Consider the following 23,296-nt stretch of genomic DNA (forward strand, 5'->3'; position numbering starts at 1 on the left):
GCACTCTGTGTTTTCCCTGGCATAGCATAGTATACACACAGTAGTCATTTTCCTGCCTGTGCTGTGCCCTGGTGCTGAGGTGGCTGGAGCTGGGCACTGGACGTGCTGCAGTGCAGCTCTGTTGTAGTGTGTTTTTATACTTTGTAAGACTTTGAAGTAGTTTGGTTTTTGTATCTCTGTAGTTTTCCCAAACAGTGTATCCCAGATTGTACCCCTTTACCTATGTAATTCCTCTCCCTTGATGAGATCATCCCCAAATCCCCACCCTGGCTCTCTGTCAATCACCCAGCATCCCATCCCCTCCCTCTAAAAGCTTCGGTCCAAGACATCGAGTGATTAGCCAGGGGTCAGCCCCCCAAGACCTTTTTTATACGCTGTCCTAAATGTCCATCCCTTAGTACCCATCCCTCGGGTCATTTATTGGTTGGTTAAATGTTACCTACTTTTGGTTTCCACCTCCCTATAAATGTAACCTGGGCACGTCTCCCGGGGCTCTCGGCAGGCGGCCCTGAGGTGCAGGGGCTCCCCGGAGCTCCTGCATAAACCCTTGGAGATGTACCCCTGCTAGGAGTCGGCCCCTTTCTTCCTCCGATGTCTCCGGTGTCTCTCCTGCTGCAAAGGTGACCGGCCCGGCCACCCTCGGGGCACAGAGAGCGTCTCCCTCCCCGACGTCGGCCGTGCCGGGGCTGCTGTCCCGCTGTCTGCCCGGCGGGGGCTGACCGGGGGTTCCGGAGAGGCTCCGGGGGGACGGAGACACAGCCCCGCGGCTGGGCTCGGTTTGGGATCGCACGGGAGCGCCGATCCCTGCGCCCGGGACGGGGCTGCCGGGGAGCGCTGCTGAAGCACGGCCACCGTCCGCTGACCCGGTTAGAACAGTTTGCTGCTTCTTCCTCTAATGAGCGCTTTTAATAGTCTCCAGCTGTTCCCTTTTGCTGCATTACCTCTTCACGGCAAAATTTCTGGCCCACTTCTGCGGCTCTTCATCCATTGTGTGTGCTCTAAAGCGCCGTTTTCCCCCTCAGATTCTCCCTTTTTGTATTAATAATTTATTGAACCACAAAGTTAATGGTAATTCAGACCTCAGCTGGAGGAGGGACTGATTAAACAACTTATAAAACATAATATTAAAGGAAATATTTTCGTGGCTGGCATTTACTTTTCAGTGACTTTAATTTACAAACCAATATTTTTTAATGTTCCCCTGTGGAGTTTGCATTCCAAATGTTGCAACATTATGCATTTATCCAAAAGCAAGAAAATGTCTTCCAAATCTGTTTTCATTCAGTAGTCCAAGTCAGTTGCACATGGTAAATATGCAATATAGCATTGGTTAAGATTGCAACACTAAAAACTTCCATGTAATTCACAATGCATACTTATATTCATAGAAAATGTAAGGTTAATACCATGCTTTTATTTAATGATACCATTCTGTATTGCCATTCTCCTTTTTGTGGAGACAGGATACAGGATAACAACAATACGTTGCTTCAGAACATAAAGAGGTGAGGGGTTTTTTCTTGTTGTAGTGGTCTGAAAAATTCTGGCTGTTGCAGATTTTAAGCAATTGCATAGAAAACCAGAAACCAGCAGCAGTAGAGGTCCCAGAACTAAGTACCCACAATCTTATTGAAATCTAACATTATTACAGGGTTTTACCATACACTGTGTTTTGGTAACACTTTGTAAGACATTTATATACATAAGAACTTATGATCTTTTATTAAAGGACCTTGCTGTATTAAGTTTAAAATGATGAATCTTCATTTTTATGGTTATTTTGCCAAGTTTTTTATTTGTGTCTTCTGAGCATGAATACAGGACCGCTCTTGATGTTCTCTCTTGTGCTGCTTTTTGGGTTTTATGTGTTGTGGTAGCTTGGGGAAATAGTTTTCTTGAGCTTCTCTATAGGAAGATCCTGTTTGTAGAGTGGAAAATCCCAACCACAGAACAAAGATTCTAATATATTGATGCCAACTTTTTAAGGCCATGTAAACTGTATAAGAGAAGAGGGTATGTCTGTGTTATATTTTAAGGAGATATATTTTTGGATCATTGAACAAGAACAGAAAAGAGCATTCTTGTGCAGCCCAGGGACAAAAGCCAGTGAAGGCAGGAAAGCAGTTTGCAGGGGATAATCCTTATTTCACTTAGAAACTGATGGACTCTCCCAAGCCTTTTGCAGGGTTAGGAGTGAGACCTTCTCTGTGTGTTGGGTAGTTCTACCATGGCATCTGCTTGTTTCCCAGTGGCAGTCAAAAAAGGCGAACCAAAAGCAATAGAGAGCAATACAGAGAGCTTCATTGTATATAAATCTCCATTGTGTCTGCTCTTGACTACTTTCATTTGACATTTGTGACTTCCTGTCCTAGGGTATTTCCTCCTAAATCTGCCCTAAACCAGGACACCTCCCATTCCCAAAATGGGATTGAAAGAGCCAGAAACCCTCACAAATGGGTGGGAGAAATGATTAAATAATTTCCATATGAGGACAAAGGTTAGGGCTCTTGAGGAAGAAGTAAACAAGGGAAAGGATATAAGACAGATTTTTGGGAGGCATGGAAAAGTGGCCTCAAGGATGATTGCTTTTGAGCTGTTTCAGTGTAAAACTAATAGAAGTTTACAATTGGAATGGGTAGTTACGGGATCCAGTAAAAAATAGAAAATGCGATGGTTTGGACAACATGTAATGAAGCTGTGGAAGTCCTTTCTGGTCATTGTTGTGAGTAAGTTCTGATGTATTCGAAAAGGAAATATTTTAGGAAGCATTTCTTTACAGAGGGAGTGGTCAAGCCCTGGAACAGGCTTCTTAGAGAGGTGCTCGATGCCCAAGGCATGTCAAAGTTAAAGAGTGATTTGTACAACGCCCTTAACAACAGCCTTAACTTTCAATCAGCCCTAAATAGGTCAGGCAGTTGGACTAGATGGTCCTTGTAGGTCCCTTCCAACTGAAATATTCTATTCTATTCTTAAAAGTGCAGCTATGTAGCCTCCAAGGGCTGTTAATTACCAAAGCAACACCTCTTCATCAGAAAATGTCTGATCAGTAAAAATTTAAAGCCTCAGGGGTGCCCAGGAAATGGTCCTGTGGGTATGGTAAATGTTCCTCATAGCCGGTAGTGATTTTCTAAAATTAGTTTCTGCTCTGGGTAACTCAAAAGCAAACTTGAAACTTACATGCTTAGAAGTGAATTCTACTACTAGGTGACTTATATAAGGTAGTTACAGTTATAGACATCTCCAGTTGAATGTTGTTTCTTGACTTTAAAATAGTTGAGTGTTCTTGGCTGTATGCCATAGTGGCTAAGACTTTGTTGTCTTACATCTCTGCCAATCAAATTAATTTTTGTAAGTTCCAAACTGATGCTGAAGCTATTAATTGTTAACATTGTCATGACTATTTCAAATTTATCGTTAAAAGCTAAGATACAAATGCATTTAAAGTATGAACTGCATCCACAATTTCGCATTGTGCACTGTAATAGTAAAGGTACCAGCAAAGAAGATGTCAAAATCCTTAAACTAGAGGGGTAAAGCATTTGTTTCAGTGCTATCATTAGTTTCACACTGTTCAGAAATGCAAAGTCTCTTTGGTTTGATATTTCAGTATGGGTGAATTTCAAGTGTTTGATAATTTTTGGAAGCCTCAAGTTTGAGTATTTGCATTTTCAGTTCTCACGTATTTGGTTGATGTGAAAGTAACAGGAACACGCATCTAAGCAGATAACACTTGCATGATTCCCAGTAAGGGATGACTTAACAATTATAATTGGCTGGCAAGTAACTATTTCAGGTGAATGAAAACAAGAGGATCTGTGTGATTTGAATGTTATCTTCAGTGCATAGTCTAGCTTTTTGGGCACTATGAACCCGAAAGCAGCATTTAATAGTCATCAAGTAAAACTAATTATTGATAGATATTTTGTTTGTCTTGAGTTGGAATACAATGGTTTTTAAAACTGGAATGTTTTGTCATCCAGAAAAAAAGAATTCTTTCAATTTCTATTACTGCAAATTTTTTAAAAACTATTTTTAAAGTTACAGTTTGTACATGGCATAAATAATGGATGGGGCATTGACCAGCAAATAGTGTGTCTTAAAAATATGATGTAATAATGTATGTATGGGTGTGTGTTTAGGAGGAGTCAGACTTTTTGAAATTATGTTTAATTAATGATTTTTTTGAAGGCTTGTCTAATGAAATCATGGTAGCTGTCGCTAGAAAACCATACTCTGGAACCTCCTAAGTAAGAAGGTTTTATACTCTGTACTATAAAAACTCCTTGCTAGGAGTTTGCCTTGCTTGTTTTCTTTTCCTTGTTGTGTAATGCTTTAACCACCCTAAATGAAAACTCTTTTATTGGCAGTAGGATGGGGAAGGAAACTGCAGAACCTTTTACTCCTCCTGACAGAGGAAGGACAGAGAGAGACAACCCTCCTCTTACTGCCAGCATATTGAATGTGTTCAGGCTGTGGCATGATAATGTAATTTCAGGCAGTCAGATACTCACTTCACTCTGTAGGTGTCAAAACCTGCAGGAGCTGACAACCCATGAAAATAAAACTGAATTTATTAGCCCATTTTACTCCTTGTCTGTCATCCTCCTTCCTCTTTCCTTTTTGTAGTTTATACCTAAGTTTTCTGGCTGTCGGATCTGCCAGCAAAGTGAAATAAGCAGAGATCCTGATCTCTAGAACTTCCTAGCTAAAGCAAAGCTGAAGCTTTGAGATGGTGGATGGCAAGGAGAGTGCAGGGCGGTAGAATTAGGAGAACTGCCCACCCATGGTGCATGGCTGATGTGGTGAGGGATAGACATGTCTTTAAACAAGCATCCAAAGCTGTCCTGAGCCTTAGGTGTTCGTTGACAACAAAATGTTTTCCTATCGTGTAATTTTTGGGTGATGGTGTGGACTCCTCTGTCGACTGCAGAATGGCTGGGTTACACTTGTCAGTTCTGTGTTTTTAAGACTTGAAGTAATTTATGTTGAAACCATATGGAAGCAGAGATGGCATTTTGTGGAAGAAAGGTACATCAGTGCCCAGACATACTCAAAACTTATTTTATTCTAGTTTTTCTGAAGTTTTTAAGGCTTATTATACCCTGCAGAGTAAAATCCTCTGCCTCATCCTGGTCCCAGCTCACAGGGACCCTAGGGCCTGCTGGAGCACTGCGTGCTTGCTCCTTTCTGGTTGGCACCAAGGCTCATGTCTGTGGAGCACACATGGGGTGCCTGAATGTCCTGAGGGACACCTCTGGGCTGCTTGTCTCACTAGGAAGGTGGCAGGTTCTTCCTGCCAGCCCCCCCAGCAGGGAAAGAATCCTAATACAGCAGTGAAGGTGAAGGACAGAGGTGCAAATTTAGGTTTTGTTTCTGTCTCATTACAGAATGAATAGATCTGAACTGGGGAATAGTCTGCCTAAAATCTGGTGCTGTCTTTCTATTCTTGCTTTGTTTCCTTCAGTATGCTCCTATGATGGAGAGATGGGTGTTTGTGTTTCTCCAAAAACAACCAAATGCCATAGGTTTGTTTTGGCAGATGGATTGTAATGTTCTCTCTGGTTACTTGGCCCTGCCTGGCAAGTGGCTGCTGTGTTTTCCTTCAGGAGTGCTCTTCAGGTGTAAGGTATTCCAGAAATCAGTTTTTCCCTCTCCCCTCCCCATTTTTTCATTAATAATCAGTCAAGTTAAGAAGGGTACTGCTGCCAGGAAATAATTTTTTATGTCTTCCTTGTAATTCCACGTTATTTAAAGAAAGAAATACTTTTTAAAAAGCCCCAAGAAACAGGCATCATCCCTTTCAAATGTGGTTTTGGTTTTTGCCTTAACATGGCTATTTGAAGTTGAATTACCTTTTTCAAAAATACATGTCCCTGACCAGTTTGCTGATGATATTACACGGTTGTGAGTTATCAGGGATGGTGGGTGCATGTCTTGAATGAAATGGTAACTCCATCTTTCAGGATAAGCAGTAGACCTGCTGTGTCAGCTGAGAAAATGCATTCCCTGTGTAACAAGGTAGTGAAATTCTCCTTTGAAGTAAAAGCAGCATTCATTTTTTTCTGGCTTTTATTCCAAACATTGCTTGTTTTTTTTTTTTTCTTGTTTGCTAGAATTTTCAAAGCTCCTCTATCCCTTGTAAATATAGCTGCTTTACTTAAAATCAGACTGTCCAAAAACCCCAACAAAGGGTGTTAAGCTGATTGTTTGTAGTTCTAGACTCTGGAAAATGGATGGCCATTGTTTCAGCAAATCTGGCTACTGCTCAGTGAGTTATTGAAACACAGGCTAGTCAGGTTACCTTGAAGACAACTTTTTTCCTATGAACTCTGATCCAAGCAAAGCCAGCCACTATTCATAACTGAGCTTGTCAAGAGTAATTTCCTTTTTCATGGGGAAAAATCCACTAACTAGTGGCAAATAGGAAACTTTCCATGGTGAAGATGGATTGTTAAATGAGTTTATTATTTTCTTCAAAATTAATTTTCTGTTCTCCTTGAAAGGAAAAAAGAAAACTAAAGTGTTCATCAGTGGCTGAAGGAAAAAAAAAATTAAATATTCAGAATGTAACCCAAAGAGTTTATGCCTTTGATAAAAAGGAAGGGGGGTGAGGGGAAGCATGTTTGACACTTTTTTTCTCTTCCTAACAGATTTATTAACCTTCATGATTTTATACTTGATCTTGTTGCTTGTTGAGCTTTTTAAAGCCATAGCACCTGAGATTAAAGCATTGAGAGATTTTAGGTTTCTGTGTAGGGAGAGGTGTATGGTTTTTTCTTTCATGGTCATAGAAAAGAACTTCAGGAGATGACTGAAAATTTAAAAAGTAAAAATTGCAAATAGGTGCATTATTTATGCCTCTGAACCTTGTAATTTTATGAGGTTTTTAATATTGGTCTTGTCAGTATGGTGATAGTCTTGTCAAACTGAAAAGTGGAATCGATATGTTCCATTTTGTGTATGCTGTTCAGAATGGCAGTGCTATGAACAATGCAAAGCATTAGTAATTTTCCAGAAAAGCATTAGAGCTGTTCAGCAAGGGGAAGATTTTAACTAGGGAAATTAGATGGTTTCTGCTCTGCAGTTCCTTCTCCATTTCAGCCCTGAGAGATGAAGGGAGAGATTCCAAGTCAGTCAACACTAGGCAGAAGCCTGATAAGGAGGTAAAATTAGCCCACAACTCAAACTTCTAGCTGTTTTCTCACCATTCAACAGGTTTGTGTTCAAGTGCCAACAGAAATGTGGTAGGTCAAGGGGACATAAAAGGCATTTAGACCATTTAGACAATGAGGAACTTTTTTTCTTAAAAGTCAATACTGTGGTTTTTGAGATTTACCATGTGACTTAAAAATGGTCAAACCCAGAGAAATTCGTAACATGTGCTGTATGATGACTCGTATATTTTCTCTTTTTTTAGTTCAGAGGTCAGCAGCAAGTTTCTTATCCCTTTTTGCTAGACAGTGTAGTTATGTGACTGGATTACTTCAGGGACATATCAGGAGCTGTTGGACACAGCTTGTCTCCCTTTAGCTTGAGCAAAAGGGAGTTGTGTCACTGGAATTTGTGACAGCAGATTGTCTAAGCTGTAACTGAGCAATATGTTGAAATAAAGCTAGCAAGTGGCTCTTAAATGAGAATTTTTCTACTACATCTGCAGATTAGGGAAAGCTTAATTTTTTTTTTTTTTGGTGGGGCATGTCTTTCCTTCATCTCTTCACTCTCTCATTTTGAAGATTTATATTGCAGAAAGTAAGAATTTTCCTCCCCAATTCTTGTCACATGATGTCCTATTTTTAAAAAAAAGGCAAATGGAATGATCTCTTTTGTTTGTTTTGCCTCTGTCCTGTTGGGATGTATGAAAGCAATAATACCTAATGCTCATTGATATTAATTTTCTTTTGGCTCATGGATTTCTTTTCTCTGGTGATATATTTAGTATACAGAACTCTGACATTTGTTCTAATAAGCCTCTTTTAAACTTTTATATTGTTTAAACTACTTTTGTGGACCTCTGCTAAAGACAAAGTGTAATGCTAGCTTCAAGATGCTGAGGCATTCATAGAATTTAAATGTGTTTCTGTTAATATAAGCATTTTTGAGGTTTGGGCTAAAATCTGCTGAGTATCATTTCTGTGTATCCAGTCAGGTTTTAACGGAATGGGAAGGTTTGACCTAGGAAAGAAAACGGGAGAAAAATGTGAGCTACAGAGACGTCTCATTATTTAAATGGACTTTTCTATATTGTAGGAAATGCGATATTTTGAAACATTTGAATCCCTTGGTAGCTGTGCAAATAATATTGTGTCATATGTATGGAGGTGAACTTTCTGCATTGGGCCCTTCTTGAGACATGAGCACCATCCAACCCAGAGGAGGAAGCCAGTACAAACTGGGGGCAGGCTAAAAAGTGCTTCTCCTTGAGTGTCCTCCCAGGTTCTGACATCCTTCGGCTCACCAACAGACATTGCTGCCATATCTGTGTTTAATAGCCTTGATAAACCTCTGTAATATAAATATATACTTTCTATTTCATTATTGTGGTTTACTCTTTTGGTGATTTGGGTTTTTCTTTTCAAATCAGAGGATTTAAAAAGAAAAGGATCTGTTGTAAGGATCTCTGGTTTTTAATGCTGAATGTCTTTCAGCATTATAGAGTCCTTCTGTATCTCCTTGAGGTCGGATTTCTTATCTGCTCCCATTAATATTCCCTGAAAAATTTGCTGCTTCACTGTTAACCCTTCTTTGCTATTCTCAAGAATTCTCTCAGCACAGGTGCTGTGCAGCCTTACTCAGTGTCTCATTTCACTAAGAAAACCAGCTATTTTATTCCTGTCTTTAGCTTCCTGTCCTTAATCATCCTATGCTTTCTTTTTGTTTCCCTTTTTTTGTACGGGGAACAAAGGACGTTTATCACATCTTCAGTGGCTGGATTAAACACCTGTTGCAAGATAGAGAGGCTTTTCTGCTGCTGCTGGTTCTTCCCCTTGCTGATTGTGTTCTTCATTACAGTGTTGTCTAATACTAGCTAAGTTCTGGCAATCTTCTGTTTATTTTATCCACTTTTTTCTAAAGTGTCTTTGACTGTCACTTCAGTTCAAGACTATTTTTCCTGACTTATGCTCTTTCTAGAGTTTTCTGTATGTGAACAACCTGGTGTAGTGGAAGGTGTCCCTGCCCATGGCAGGGTGGTTGGAACTAGACATTGCCTTTACCTTCCCTTCTAATCCAAACTATTCTATGATTCTGTGATGTCTGTGTTTTTTCTCATTACATGATTTTTCATTCTGGGTTATCTGGTCACGCATATTACTGCTCAGTTGTGAGCAGGACTTGCTCTTAATGCAGGTCACAGAGTCTTAGTATTACAGTCTACTTGGCTGAACATTGATGCTTTTAAGATTAAAAGAGTGGTGTATTAGTGAGGTGATGATCCATGTTACATGATTATTTCCTCTGTATTTCCTCCAATCTGGTTTTTTTTTTTTTTTAATGTTTTAGCCCAAGTTTCTGGGATACAGCATTTCAAGCTAAACAAAAGGTGCTGAGTTGCAGCTGCCAGAGATGTGAAATTATTCCGTAATTCCCTTCATGACACTACCTTGTTCGGGGAGAACTTACTAGGGCACTGGAAGGGTCTTTTCTGGTTTTGCTGAAAAAGCTAAGTTAAAAATTGCTCTGTTTTAGGACTTCTGAAAAATTGAAGAGAGTCCAGAAGATGGTCTTAAAAATGAATTGCTGTAGGGAAATATAAATCTTCAGGTGAATAAAAATGTGCTATGAAGCAGATATCCTGCAGCTATTCCTTGAGTTTATCAAGATCAAGACAAAGCAGTTTCTGAATTACATTAGGGTGGTTTTGTATCAGATGCCAGTAAAGATTGACAGTAGGAGCAGTAAAGCATTGCTATGAATTAGAGTGGATATGAACTTTTTTTTTAAACAGATTGGACAGATGGTAACCTGGCACAGATAAACTTGCTTCTCCTTTAGCAAAGGTTGGGCTAAAATACTTCTCAACAACCTGAGTCTTCTGCAGCAGCCTTTCTTGCGGGGACAGGAGCAGCCAAGGCTGCGCAGCATTACCAGGTGTGGTGAGGCCACCCTGCCAGGAGCACCCTCACCCACCAGTGGCATCTCTGTCCACTTTTGGTCCACTGACTTCAGCCTCACCGTCTGCTCCAGGCTGAGGCTGTTGCCTGTCAGAAATTAACTTTGTGCTTTGGAACTATCTTTTGTGAGCATAAATTGCTGGGTGTATCTATTGACTTGTGCAAAGCATTTTGACACTGTCCTGCACAGCATTCTTGTCTCTAAACTGGAGAGATGTGGATTTGATGGAGGGATTAGTTGGAATTGGCTGGATGGTCATGCTCAAAGAGTTGCTGTCAGTGGCTCAATGTCCAAGTGGAGATCAGTGGCAAGTGGCATTCCTTGGGGTCAGTATTGGGACTGGCACTGTTTGACATCTTTGTTGGTGACACTGACAGTGAGATCGAGCGTACCCTCAGCAAGTTTGTGTGGTGTGGCTGACATGCTGGAGGGAAGGGAGGCTCTTCAGAGGCACTTGGACAAGCTCGAGAAGTGGGCTCTTATGAACTTCATGAAGTTCACCAAGGCAAAGTACAAGGTCCTGCACCTGAGTCAAGATAGCTCCTCTGTATCAGTACAGTCTGGGGGTTGAACAGATGGAGAGCAGCCCTGGGGAACAGGGTTTGAGGGTGCTGGTAGATCAGAGGCTAGACATGAGCCAGAAATGTGCACCTACAGCCCAGAAATCCAATGGTATCCTGTGCTGTGACAAAAGCAGCGTGGCCAGCGGGTCAAGGGAAGTGAGACTCCACCTTCTATGACTTTTTCTTTTATGACTCCACCTGGAGTTCTGAGTCCAGCTCTGGGGCCCTCAACAGAAGAAGGACCTGGATCTGTTGAAGCAAGTCTAGAGGATGTCCATGAAGATGATCAGAGGGCTGGAGCAACTCTCTTATGAAAATGGGCTGAGAGCATTGGGGTTGTTCAGCCTGGGGAAGGGGAGACCGTAGAGCAGCTTCCAGTACCTGAAGGGGGTCTACAAGAAAGCTGGAGAGGAACTTTTTAAAAACAGATAGTAGTGACAGGATAAGGAGCAATGGCTTTAATCTGAAAAATGGCAGGTTTAGAGACTGGGAAGAAATTCCTTACTGTGATGGTTGTTGGAAAAAGTTTCCAGAGAAGCTGTGGATGCTCCATCCCTGGAAGTGTTCGGGAGACCAAGCTGGGTAGGGCGTTGATTCACTGGACCTAGTGGAATGTGTCCCTGCCTTGCCAGAGGTTTGGAACTAGGTGATCTTAAGGTCCCTTCCAGCCCAAACCATTCTGTGACTTGCTGCTTTTCTCGTAGGCATCAATTTGCTACAGTCCACGTGCCATCCGTTAGGGAGGGCTGAAAAGTTCTTGAGGTGGTGGGTATTTCCTGCTTGACACTTGCAGAATTGAATATATGCCATCCCTAATTGATTTTATTAAAGCTTGTTATCCAAGCAGACAAATTTTCCAGGTTCTTTTATGAAGAAGTGTTAGTAAACAGAATTAGCAGATGTGCTGTCTCCCTCCTGTTAGTTGCCAGTGGGATTCATTCTTCATTACAGTATAATGATCTTCATTTTTGGTCTTCCCTGGATCTGTGCCCTCTGTAACAGGATGGTTGTTTAATGCTTACACACTGCTTCCAGCTGGCAGCCACTCGTCCCTTTTTTTTTTGGCAATTTCTTTCTATTTTTTTTAAATATATTTCCCATACTAAGATGGTTTGAGGTGAAAAATACAAAAGCAATGGAAAAGAAAGATATGATAAGGTGCCTGCTTACAACTGTGAAGTGATTCCATTCTTAACAGTAAAACTTCTTTGACAAATTACTACCATGATTTCTGATAACAGAATAGAGAGAAATATACCCACCTATATTTTCCTGATGTTGTACATCATTTTAAGTTAGAAAATAGTGATGTAAAAATGTGTTTCATGTGTGTCACATCTAAATAGTAGCATTGTGGGCATGGTTCATCACTTCTGCTATGTCAATGCCAGCAAAAATTTGTATATGAATGAATAACTTATGTCTGCATTTAATGAAAATGTAGATGGTTAGCAGAAGATGCTGTTTTGTTAGCTGCCACTTCACTCGTTAAGATGCCAAAAAAAGAGCTTAATACATTGCTGGCTGAAAAGTCAGGCAAATTAGCCCAGGCAGAAGAGTCCAGGCAAATTAGCCCAGCCAAAAATAAATGGGAATTAAACTTGGCAGCCTATTTACATATGTGGTGGTGGGGGAAGGAAAGTAAAAACATGCATTTTGCCAGAAGAAATTGGAAAGTCAATTCAAAGAAACCCCAGAATTATCCTCTACAAAAATGTATTGAGCTTGCACAGCAGGCTTTCGGTAGCAGTGGTGGGGATTGGGGGGCTACAGGGGTAGCTTCTGTGAGAAGCTGCCAGAAGCTTCCCCCATGTCCAGGGAAGCCAATGCCAGCCAGCTTCATGATGGGTCCACTGCTGGCCAAGGGTGAGCCCTTCTGTGATGGCAGTAGCGCCTCTGGGATAATCTGTTCAAAAAGGGAAGGAAGTTACTGCGCAGGAGCAGTTGCAGCTGGAGAAGAGAGGAGTTGCAGTAGATGAGAGGAACAGCTCTGCAGACACCAAGGTCGATGCAGAAGGAGGGGGAGGAGGTGTTACAGCAGCAGAGCTGAGATTCCCCTGCAGCCCATGGTGTGGACCACGATGAGACAGATGTCCCCCTGCAGCCCATGGAGGTCCATGGTGAAGCAGAGATCCACCTGCAGCCCATGGAGGACCCCAGACTATAGAGGGTGGATGCCCAAGGGAGGCTCTAAAAGAAATTAATGCAGTGACTGAAGTCATCCACGGTGACCTGTGTTGCCCTGTGCAGCTGGAGTGCTGTGGTGGCATTAATGTGAGTGAGCCCCATGTTGTTCACTCTGCTGGTGGAAGATCAGAAGGCAGTGGAGGAGGAACAGAAAAGGGTTTCTGTTGCTTTTTGAGCTGCTTGAGTCTCACAGAAGTGAGACAGCTGGTGCCGGGGGGCATTTGGGGACAGAAACCCTGCATTCTCAGTTCAGCTGGATCTGCTCTGCCATCTTGTGGAGCTTCTCCCCAAGATGCCCACTGGTCACTCTGCAGCCTGCCGCTGGTGGACAATAAACTTGTCCAGCCTCCTGTCATCTCCAGAGGACAATCATCCCACACAGTTTGGCACAGTCCACCCCACCTGGCAGCCCACCATGGGGGGCCTCAGTGCCACACCAGCACAGGATAGGAAACATTTGGCTTGGTCTGTGTTGGCAATGCTGATGTGGGAAGCAGTGCCCAGCACCTACCCACCCCACAGCAATCTGCTGCCAGTGCTGTCGGTGTAGATACACAAACAGGTACCAAATATATTTGAAAGAAAGAAGTCATTCTGCTGCTGTGTGGCTCTAGTTATCCAAATACTTTGAGATTGAATAGAAACATTAAATATCACCTGGTGAAGTAAAACTCTAACTAGGGTTAAACATGTGTTGCATTTTAGGTTATGTTCCATTAAAATGTGTAAGTAATTTAGTAAGTTGTTGGCATGAAGGTTTCCAAGCATAAATGTAACAATACCTTGACTTTTCAGTGTCTTTCTGCAGCCTTCCAAAGTAGGAAGTTGTACTTTTCCGTCTTTCATGTCAAACTTGTACTCACAAGCCCTTTTCTGAGACATCGTGTTTACATTTTGTTTCCAATCACTCTAAGGCCACCCAGAGCTCCCCAGCTGGGACCAGAGAAGGTGGGAAATTATGTTGGGGGTTTTTTAGCGTGGTTGCGTTTAGCTCATATGATGTGACATTGTCCCCAGGATGTAATGGTCAGTTTGACCTCTTGACAAACACCAACTATGCAAGAAAACACTTTACAAGCTGTGAGAGCATTCTTGGTGGCTCTCAGGAGAGCAGAATTTTCCTTGGCTGGCAGCAGTGAGGACTAGACTGCACTGCTGACTGTAGTGCTGTATGAAGAACAGCCTTGTAAGCAGGAGAGGTCACTCTAGGCTGGGCTCAGTCACTGGTTTTCCACATCTTTTTACTTCATTTCCTTTTATGAAAACTTGAAATTTAGGTTGCTGCTGACACACCTGCACATCTTCAGCCTGAAGGAGCATGCACTGTTACTGGGCTGTGAGCAAGGTCTCCTGGTTTCACAGAAGTTGTGGAATCTCACAGGGGCAGGGCATAGAAAGAGGATGCATATTTTTTGTGTTGATTGTGAGAGAAGGGATATTTTTGTGGTTTTCCACAGATGAACAGATGGAAATGGAATGGAAATTATTTGCAAGGCACATAGGTATTTGATTGGTTATGATTTCTTATGTTAAATTGTCAGCACTACTAATAATTCTAATGCATCCAGGGCAGAATGTGGTGTTTCTGTAATTTTTGGTTGAGACACTCATAATCAAAAAATAGGGAATGCCTTGAATCCCAAAATGATTTTTTTGTGTGTGTGTGTTTCTTCTACTGGATAAAAAACAAGTTATTTCTGTCAGCACTCATAGGATTTTGTATTAGGAGGAAAAAAGTTCTCAAGTCTTGTGTCTCATCTTTTTGTATATGGTACAGTATTTGTCATAAGACATTGACTTCAGTAAATTGCTTATTGTTCTACAAAAGAGCACCTTAAAGCTTGCTCTTTTTGTGATGGAATTAAAATTCCCAAAGGAATTTTGTAGCCCTTCACCCTTTACAACTACCCGAAAGGAGTTTTAGTGAGGAGGAAAGGAAAGGATGATTGGATATCATCCTTAAGTTACATCAGGGAGGTTCAGATTAGATATTAGGAAAAAAAACTTAACTGAAAGAGGTGTCAGACACTGGAATAAAGTGCCCAGGGAAATGATAGCGTCACCATCTTTGGAAGTTTTCAAGAGGCATCTGGGTGTGACATCTGGGGATATAGTTTAGGAGTGATTATGGTGGTGCTGGGTTAACAGTTGGACTAGATGATCTTGGAGGTCTCTTCCAAACCTGATGATTCAATTATTCTATGAAATATTTTAAACCAGGTGCTGACTTCTCTTACAGCATGTATGAGCCCACTATGGCAAATGACATAGTTTATTACTAATCTCAAAAAACATATTAATAATGCAGCTTTGATATATTTCTGATCAGTAGTCTGACTCATTGACAGATTAAAGGATTAAGGCATGTTGTGATTTTCATTTCAAAGACAATTTTACAGAAAAAGGAAGCAGAAATTACTGGTTCAACTTTTCAGACAAAATTGTTACATGAGTAGAAAAATAGAGTATTATTTAAAAGAAAGTGTCTGTTGTTACTTGGAGCTGCAGGGCTGATTCCCAGGCTTGCCACTGCCCCGTTGAAGACACAAAGCCCCGTGGGATGTGAGTGTTCTGAATTGTAGCCAGGAGCTGAGGAATGAAGTAAAATACTGCTTTCTTTACTTTGAAAGGTTATGATCAAAGTAGCTCTCTGTGTTTCCTTCACTATCTTTCCTGACTGTGTTAAAATAATTTTTTTACAAGGCTCCTCCAGTCATTTAAATGAGCAAGGCTGTCATCTGTCACCTTGCAAATTTTTGTCTCACGTAGAAGCATTTCTGCCCTGAAAGATCTGTGTTCTGCTGAGAAAGCATGTTCTTACATGGAAATGTGGCTTAATTAATGTTGCTTAGGATAGCAGAGTGACACTGCCTAGAATAATGTCATTTCACCTTGACTTTCCATGCTGGGAAAAAAACCCCAAAAATTCCTGAGTGCCACTGGCAGCAAAAGGCATCTCCTGTAGGTGTGTTTCAGTTTTGTAATGACAAGCTCACCTCAGGCTGACCTTTATTTCACCCACTTTTTTGTTGAAAACTGATTTCACATCTCATGGAGTGAGCGGGGGCTGCAAATGCATGAGGACGCTCCAGCAGCTGGAGTACAGATGATAACAGTGGTGGTAAACAAAGCCTGGGAAGGGGCAGTGCCTCTACCGCAGGGAAAGCCTGGTGCTTTTGATGTCAGGGTGAAGTGCATGTCCTTGTGTGGCAAAAGATTGTAGGTTTGTGTCTTGGTTTGGAAAGACAGGTGCCTGCTAAGGAAGGCAGGAGCCTCACACCCCCACACCCCCCCCCCCCCCCCCAAATTGATATATATTTTAAATTAAGGGGCTCTCAGGCAAAAAAAATATGGGAGCAGGAAATAACAGTTCTTTAATAGGGAAGAAAATAAAAAGGTAAAATAAAGAATGCAGTAAACTAAAACAACACTGAGAGAGAGAGAACTCAACCTGACACCCTGCTGGTCAGGGTGCTGGTAGCAGTCCAACTGGAATTGTGGCTGCAGTCCTCCTGGAGTGTCAGGTGTGGTTCTGTTGGAGCAGGGGGATCCTGTAGAAAGGGTGTATTCTTCCTCCAAAGATCCAGTGGAAGAAGAGGCAGCTGCTGTTCTTCTGGGGAATCCAGTTGGCAGCCATGTTGGTGTTCAGAATGTCAAGATTATATCTGGGTAGGAATGCTTGGCTCCTCCCTCTGGGCGGAGCATCTCACAATGGGATGTTACAGTTCTCATCAGCCATGCAGTGACATTCAATAGCTTGTTATCAGCAGATGTCTGCCCAGAGGGAGGAGTGGTTGTGGAAGAGATAAGGAAAACTGCCCACTTAACAGAAGACAACTGCCATACAGATGGCAAATAGAATACAATTTGCCTGGCAATCCAGAACAGTTTGGATGAAAGCTCACCTGGCCTTTATCTTAAACCTTGAGTTATCAACAAAGAATGGGGGAGATGAGATTAGATTAGAGCCAGCCTGGTTCTTTCAGCAATCCTACATCAGTTTACCCTAAAAAGGACACTAAAAATCTCTTTTTCAGTTAGTATCAGCTGTCTACTTGCTAAAGCTGCAGGATTTTCCACATGAATTTACATTGCTTTCATTGTACAGATGCTTCTCTGGTGTGAATCAAATACTGTTTTCACAATTACAAGAAGGTCCCAGTTACGCTTTTGTGTTGGACATTGATACTCATCTCGGGGAATATTTTTTGACTCATCATATTCATTGTTCTTGTAAAGAAATTGTAAGTTTCTTTGTTGAGAGCTAATGTCCTTTGCCTTAGTATGAGAGTGAGAAAAGAGAAAATGTTCTTAGCTGGGTGTTCCTAGAGATTTTTAAGTCTTATGTAGTTGTTCTACCCGCCTTCCATCTAATCTGTCTACCAAGTGCAAGCTAGCTTGGACATAATTTCAGGTATTGTCAGGGCAATATTTCAGGGTTTTTTTTTTATCCGAGAGATTTATTAATTTTTTTGCTGGTCTTTAAGTTCTTATGAAAGCCAAAAATATGTATCACTGAAAACATCTCTGGTGGTGTCTATAGTAAACACACAATAAGCCTTTAAAGAGGTGCAATTTGTAATTCATGTTGGAAAACCCTGTTGGGATGACAGGAGAGACACATTGCCTGTGCAATCTATACATTCACAGCAAGATTTCTTAGTAATCATAGCATGGAGCGTGGGGGGCTTGTTAGCTTCAGCTCAGAGCCTTTAATGGCAAAATTCAGGTCTTGATCATAAATCTTTTGGTATGTATTTAAGGCAAGCCCTGAATATACTGTGGGGAGCAGGGGAAATGGATTGTTTGTATCCCAGCTGGCAATTTCGATGTTGTTCTCTTTAATGACTGCTCACCATCTGATTTACTTCCTAGCCCAGTCTTCTGGTGTGCTTATAAAGTTGGATTCACGTGGCTCTGAGACAGAGTAGGAATCAGAAGTGTACTTTAAAAGGCTTACAGACCGAAATGGGGATCTAATGAAGTCAGGTGAGAGGACTGAAGTTCTGGGAAGAGCTTTTCTCTGATGAGGTCTCAGATGCTGTGGCTGGAGGCCTGTACCCTGCCCTTCTCTGGGGAGAGCAGGGGATGCTCTCCATGTCTTCCATGCTGCCAAGCACATCTGTCTTGTGGAATGTTCTCTATCACATTTTATTTACTTGATAAATTATGGATTTGTTTAGTTGTTTTGATATTGATGTGTATAGCGCCTATGGCATTGTGAAAGCACTTATCTAATAATGAAGATTGATTCTGCACAGGTGAGATCCTTCTATCCTTGCTGTCGTTGTCTTACCCATGTTTTTACCTCTGTCTCTGCAGAGGGTGTGTCTGCTTGCACAGTAGGGCTCTATTAGATTAGGGTAATGGAATTCAGTCCCACATGTTTATTATTGTGCTGAAGTAAAGCTATAAATGGAATGCAGTTCCTCGGGGTTCAGTAGCTAAGCCAAGTCTTTGAAAAATGATAAATAGCTTCTAATTAGATGAATGATATTTCATGAAAATGATGAATACTTTCTAATAACCAGTTTTCTCAGTAGGCTTTGCACAGTTCAGTTCTGAAAATCTGAGAAGTTTACAGAATTGTAACCAAAAGTGATGTATGCTATAATATTGAGTGAGATGTACGAATTACATCTTATATTTGTTCATTCCAGTCACTAAAGGCAGCAGAATTAAAAAAAAAAGTGGGGGGTACAAGTAATAATTTGTCTCAATTTAATTTATTCTGGCTACTTCAGGTTTTCTCCAGGGTGTATTTAGAAGATAGAAGAGCCTGAAAATAATCTTCTGAATATTTTAAATGTTGTTTAGCATGAAAGTTGATTAATGTGTCCCACTTTGACTCATACAGTAATCTCAGTATAATAATTATGGGGTTTGCAGCAAGGAAGAAAAAATTGCTTTGTGCATTCTAGGACAAAATAACTTTTTGTTTCCCCTGCTGCTATTTAGAAGTAGATTAATGGACCAATAGATGACTTTTAAGATATTTGTTATAGCCTTGACACAGTTCTTTGACCCTGAGATGTCTATAAAAAGTATGAGATAAAGAAAACAGTTCCTAATAGAGAACAGAAAATACAGTTGGTTTTTTTTTCCTCCCCCACAGGACATTAATGTATGTATCCTTGAAAACTACCCTGAATGTTCCAATCCCAGGTTATTTTACATCATACCATATTTCTGTGGACAGCATCCAAGATGCAGGTAAATATATGCAAGGTATTTCAATTTGTTCAGCAATAGCTATTGCCAACATTTTGTCAGAAGCTGGTAATAAAGAGGTGACATTATTTGAAGTACAAGAGAAAAATGAAAGTTCAAGGAATGTAGCACTGCATGTGGTAACTGCATGCATATATTTTGAAGTAAGGAGGGCATTGCAAATGTAGCACTAGTCTTTCTTCTTGATTTATAGCATGAATAATTCATCAAATATGAATGTATTTATGTGTAGTTTTTTTTCTGGGTTACCCATTTTATCTGCACTGTAATTTTGTAATACTTGTTTCTGATTTGCTCAGATGCTTCTATCAGGTGTATATGAGAAATACGGGTTTCTGTGTCCATGTGAGAAACCATATTCATGTTTAAAACCATGTAAACTTCAGCCCTCTACTGCTTTGAGCTACCTCATTTTTAACATCTGTGTACGCCATTCTAATATTGCTGTATTACTGATACCATAGTAATTTTTTATGCAATAATATTGGAATCGCTTAAAATACTATCTTGGCTTTAAACATTTTAGTATTGTTGGTAATAAATGTTTTTTATTAGGTGTATTCAACTTCAAGGTATTCTGTTTCTGTACTATTTAGGCTTTTCCATAATGAAACAACTGCACATTTTCCAGGATTTCTTTTAAAAGCCATACCTCTTGTAGCAGTAATAACAAATGAAAATGTGTTACTTAGAAATTAAGACAGAAGAAGTATCTATGTTGTAAAATCCTGCCGTATTTTTTTTCTATAAACTGAAGTTATGTATAAGAAACAAAGCAGGTTAATGATTTCATTTTCATTGCACATTTTTTAACATACTTTGGCCTTATTTGCAAATGCTTATGGTTGCACATTTAACTTGCAGGCACGAGTAATCCCATTAACAGCAGTCACATGCCTGAGTACCTTCACAAAATATCTCTGTGAGGTTCCCAAGCAGCATATTGCAGTACTGCTTTGTACCTTCCTGTAGATTTGGCTCCTGCCATGCCCTTGCACTTTCTTCAGCTACTTCTTAGTCTCATAAGGAGTTACAAACAGGAGGCTCGTAGTGTTTGTTAGGACACAGCTCTTCCAGAAAACACATCAGTGCCCAGAAGGTGGTAGAGCATGAAAAACCTGCTACAAGCCTGCTCTAGTAGGAGTGGAAAGTAGTAAGCTTTTCCACATGATACAGAGCTTCAGACAAATGTTAAATTCACTATTGCATAGGATCCACAATAACCTAATGAAGTCATGGAAGAGGTGTGGTCTGCAGCCACTCCCCGGCAGTGTGGGCAGCTGATTCCTTTAGCCTGGGACACTGGCATTGTATCATGTGTCAGTATGAATGATGGCTGCTGCTCCCAGAATATACCTAATATGAGTTATTATAAGGGGTTTAGGATTCGTGTGGTTGTCTAACTACATTGTGCTTTTGGGAACCAGAGAAGCATAGTAGTGAAGTCCTGGCAGCTTCTCCTGCTGGGAGAAAAGAACAACCCTAAACTGTTCTTCAAAGCCAGTATCAGTCACAGGCAAAAAATGCAAATCCTGTAGCAAAGCTGCAGGGCAGCTGGGGGTGATGACAGGAGAGAGGGAAGCTCCTGGAGACTTTGGCAAAAGTTAAAATGAAGGACAAGGTGGAAAACGGTAGTGTCCTGTGTAGGGTTCACTTAGTAACAGCAGGCAGTGCTTGGTCCCAGCAGTTCTCCTGATGTAGTTCAGGGACACCACCACCCCTCAGCACCAAGGACAGTCATCCCTCCCATCAGATGGGTTGTGCTTCCAAGTTGAAATACCAAAGTTCACAAGTTTGAGCTTATAAACAACTTGGCGGAAGATCTCTTTAGAATGGAGTACTTTCACACAGTGATTAGCCTCCTTTTAATGTGATCCTGTTTTTACATGCTAGTCCAATTTTAGATGTTGCATGGAAAAGCTCAGTTAGCTACTCGGGTTTGGTGGGGGGGTCTTTTTTTTGTTCTAAGTATAGCACTGAATATTTTTTATTCACTTGTGTTCTTGGCTTGAATCTGCAAAGTAAATGCATTTTTAAACTTTTCTTTTTCCCTCCTCCGTCTTCCCCCATCAATTTCATACAGGGAGCCTGGTGAATGGGCCCTTGAAAGAGCAAAGCTGAATGTTAATGAAAATTTTCTGCTTGTGGGCATTCTGGAGGAGTTGGAAGATGTGCTGCTTTTATTAGAGAGATTCTTACCTCATTATTTCAAGGATGTGCTTAGCATCTACAAAAATCCAGGTAACTTCTTCCATTAAAAACTATTCTTACAGAAACTTCAGCTAAATCTGTGTGGCTGCTGAAGGGTGCATGTTTCTTTCTTGCTTATCTCCCTCTTAAGGAGCAGATTTGATGATGGGGAAAGTAACATATTCTACTTTTATCTTTAATGTTACTGTATGGTTTTCTTTCCTTGCCTGCACTTGTTGCTCAGTGATCTTTCCACATGTCAGAAAACTTCCCATTTTCCACTGAAGTGGCTTCTTTTAATTGTGTCATACTCTGTTCTCAAATAATATTGTCAAAATGGTGTCAGGAATATGTACTTAAATAAACCTTCACGAAATGGTTTGGGGAGCTGGACACTTTGGAGATTGTCCAGGACCAGGTTATTATTTTCCCTCAGCCTTGACTATGAGTTGAAATGAAATGAACCTTCAGCTGAGCTGAGTTTAGGTAGAATACAAATAAGAGTGTGCATTTACAGTACTTCCAATACAAGGCATGCTGAGGAAAAAGACTTAGGAGTCAGGAGTTGAGAAATGAAAATGGAGAACACTCAGCCCACTCCTTAATTTGCACCCCATGGTCAAACTGAAAGGGTTCACTGCATCAATCCAACCCTCTAACACTGATTTATTGTTGACTTCTTTAAAAGGCAGTCTTGTGTCCTATGCTAAAAATAGATATGATGCTTCTGGAAGGCTGTGCATGTCATTCCAGCAGAATTGATTTCTCGCTTACATTTGACTGGCCTATCAACATTGTGTGCACCAAGCAGGGGTAAAACTTCCCTTCTTGCTTTGTGACTCAGTTGCATTTGTGTCAGTGTGATATGCCTACAGCCATCAATATGTTTTGTACCAATCTGTACAAAGTACCTTGTTTTGTACCAAGCTGTATTTTCACAGCACATGGAACAAAGATTAAATTTAGTTTGTAATGCATGCAGCTGAGGGCTGGCTTCTGACTGAGAACAGCTATTACAGTAGTCAGTCAAGTCACTCTGCAGAAATTATGGATTTGTGTCCATAACCGGGATTTCTGCATGACTGTCCATCAAACCCTTCTTCTAGCATGCATCTTTGGAAATTCTGCATTTAGCTGTGATACAGGCACTAGGGGAAGTATGGCATTCCCTCTCTGAACATGCTTGCAGTGGGTCATTGTCTGCTTGCAAGCAGGCAGTCAAGGCAGCTCTTTGGAAGGTGGGAGTGTAACTCTGTGCTGCCACATCCAGCCATGGAGCAGTTTTGCTTAATAACAGACATAGAGTATTGTACTGACGTAAGAGCAAGGCCCAGTTTGGGATCAGGTATTTCCCTTGGTTTTATAAATTAAAAAATAAAAATAATGATGTTGTAGTGTGTGGAAGTCATCCTAAAGTTTTGCACAATTTGGTCTCGAAGGTTTCCCCATGGGATGTTAGAAAAAAGGAAGGCAGGGGGATCAATGGAAGGATATGATCTCTCTGCCATGAGTTTTCTTTGAGTTCATATGACTTCTTCAGCTGTTCTGTGCACCATATATTTTCATTTCTTTTACAGTGGGGGAAGCTAATAATCAGCACACAGGGTTTTGTTTTTCATCAGGGTGCCCTAGAAATTGTCAGGTGTGAAATAAGCAATCTGCCAGAATCATTAAGTGCTGGGTGATCTTTTTCCTCTCTTTTTATTTTCCACTATCAGGAGGAAATTTGATCACCTTTTACAGGACAATGATTTCCTCTGGGATCTCATATGAAAAATGGGTCTTGAATCTAAAGATTCACCACTTTCTGTCAGTATTCCCTAGGTGTATTACACCTCTATTTTATCTTTACCATTCACTTATTGACTGGGCATATTAGTAAGAAAGCAGTTTCCCTGTGTTAACTCTCTCCTTCTCTTTTCATACATGCATATGTTTGAGGGTTTTTTCCTATCCTAATTATTTTCTGGTTATTTCTGAGTTGGTGCTAATACTTACCAAAAAAACCCCTTAAC

General features: G+C 40.9%; 1 protein-coding gene across 1 annotated transcript in view; it reads left to right on the plus strand.

Annotated features, from left to right (window-relative positions):
- The window catches only part of UST (uronyl 2-sulfotransferase), a 152,265-nt gene that overhangs the window by 100,224 nt on the left and 28,745 nt on the right, over positions 1–23,296 (plus strand). Inside the window, exons 6-7 of the mRNA XM_084203571.1 lie at positions 18,976–19,073; positions 21,175–21,332. Of these exons, the coding sequence (XP_084059697.1) occupies positions 18,976–19,073; positions 21,175–21,332 (256 nt within the window). The remainder of the gene's footprint in view (positions 1–18,975; positions 19,074–21,174; positions 21,333–23,296) is intronic.

The sequence above is a fragment of the Fringilla coelebs genome (genome assembly GCF_963513975.1).
Source record: "Fringilla coelebs genome assembly, chromosome: 3".
Taxonomy (NCBI): Eukaryota; Metazoa; Chordata; class Aves; order Passeriformes; family Fringillidae; genus Fringilla; species Fringilla coelebs.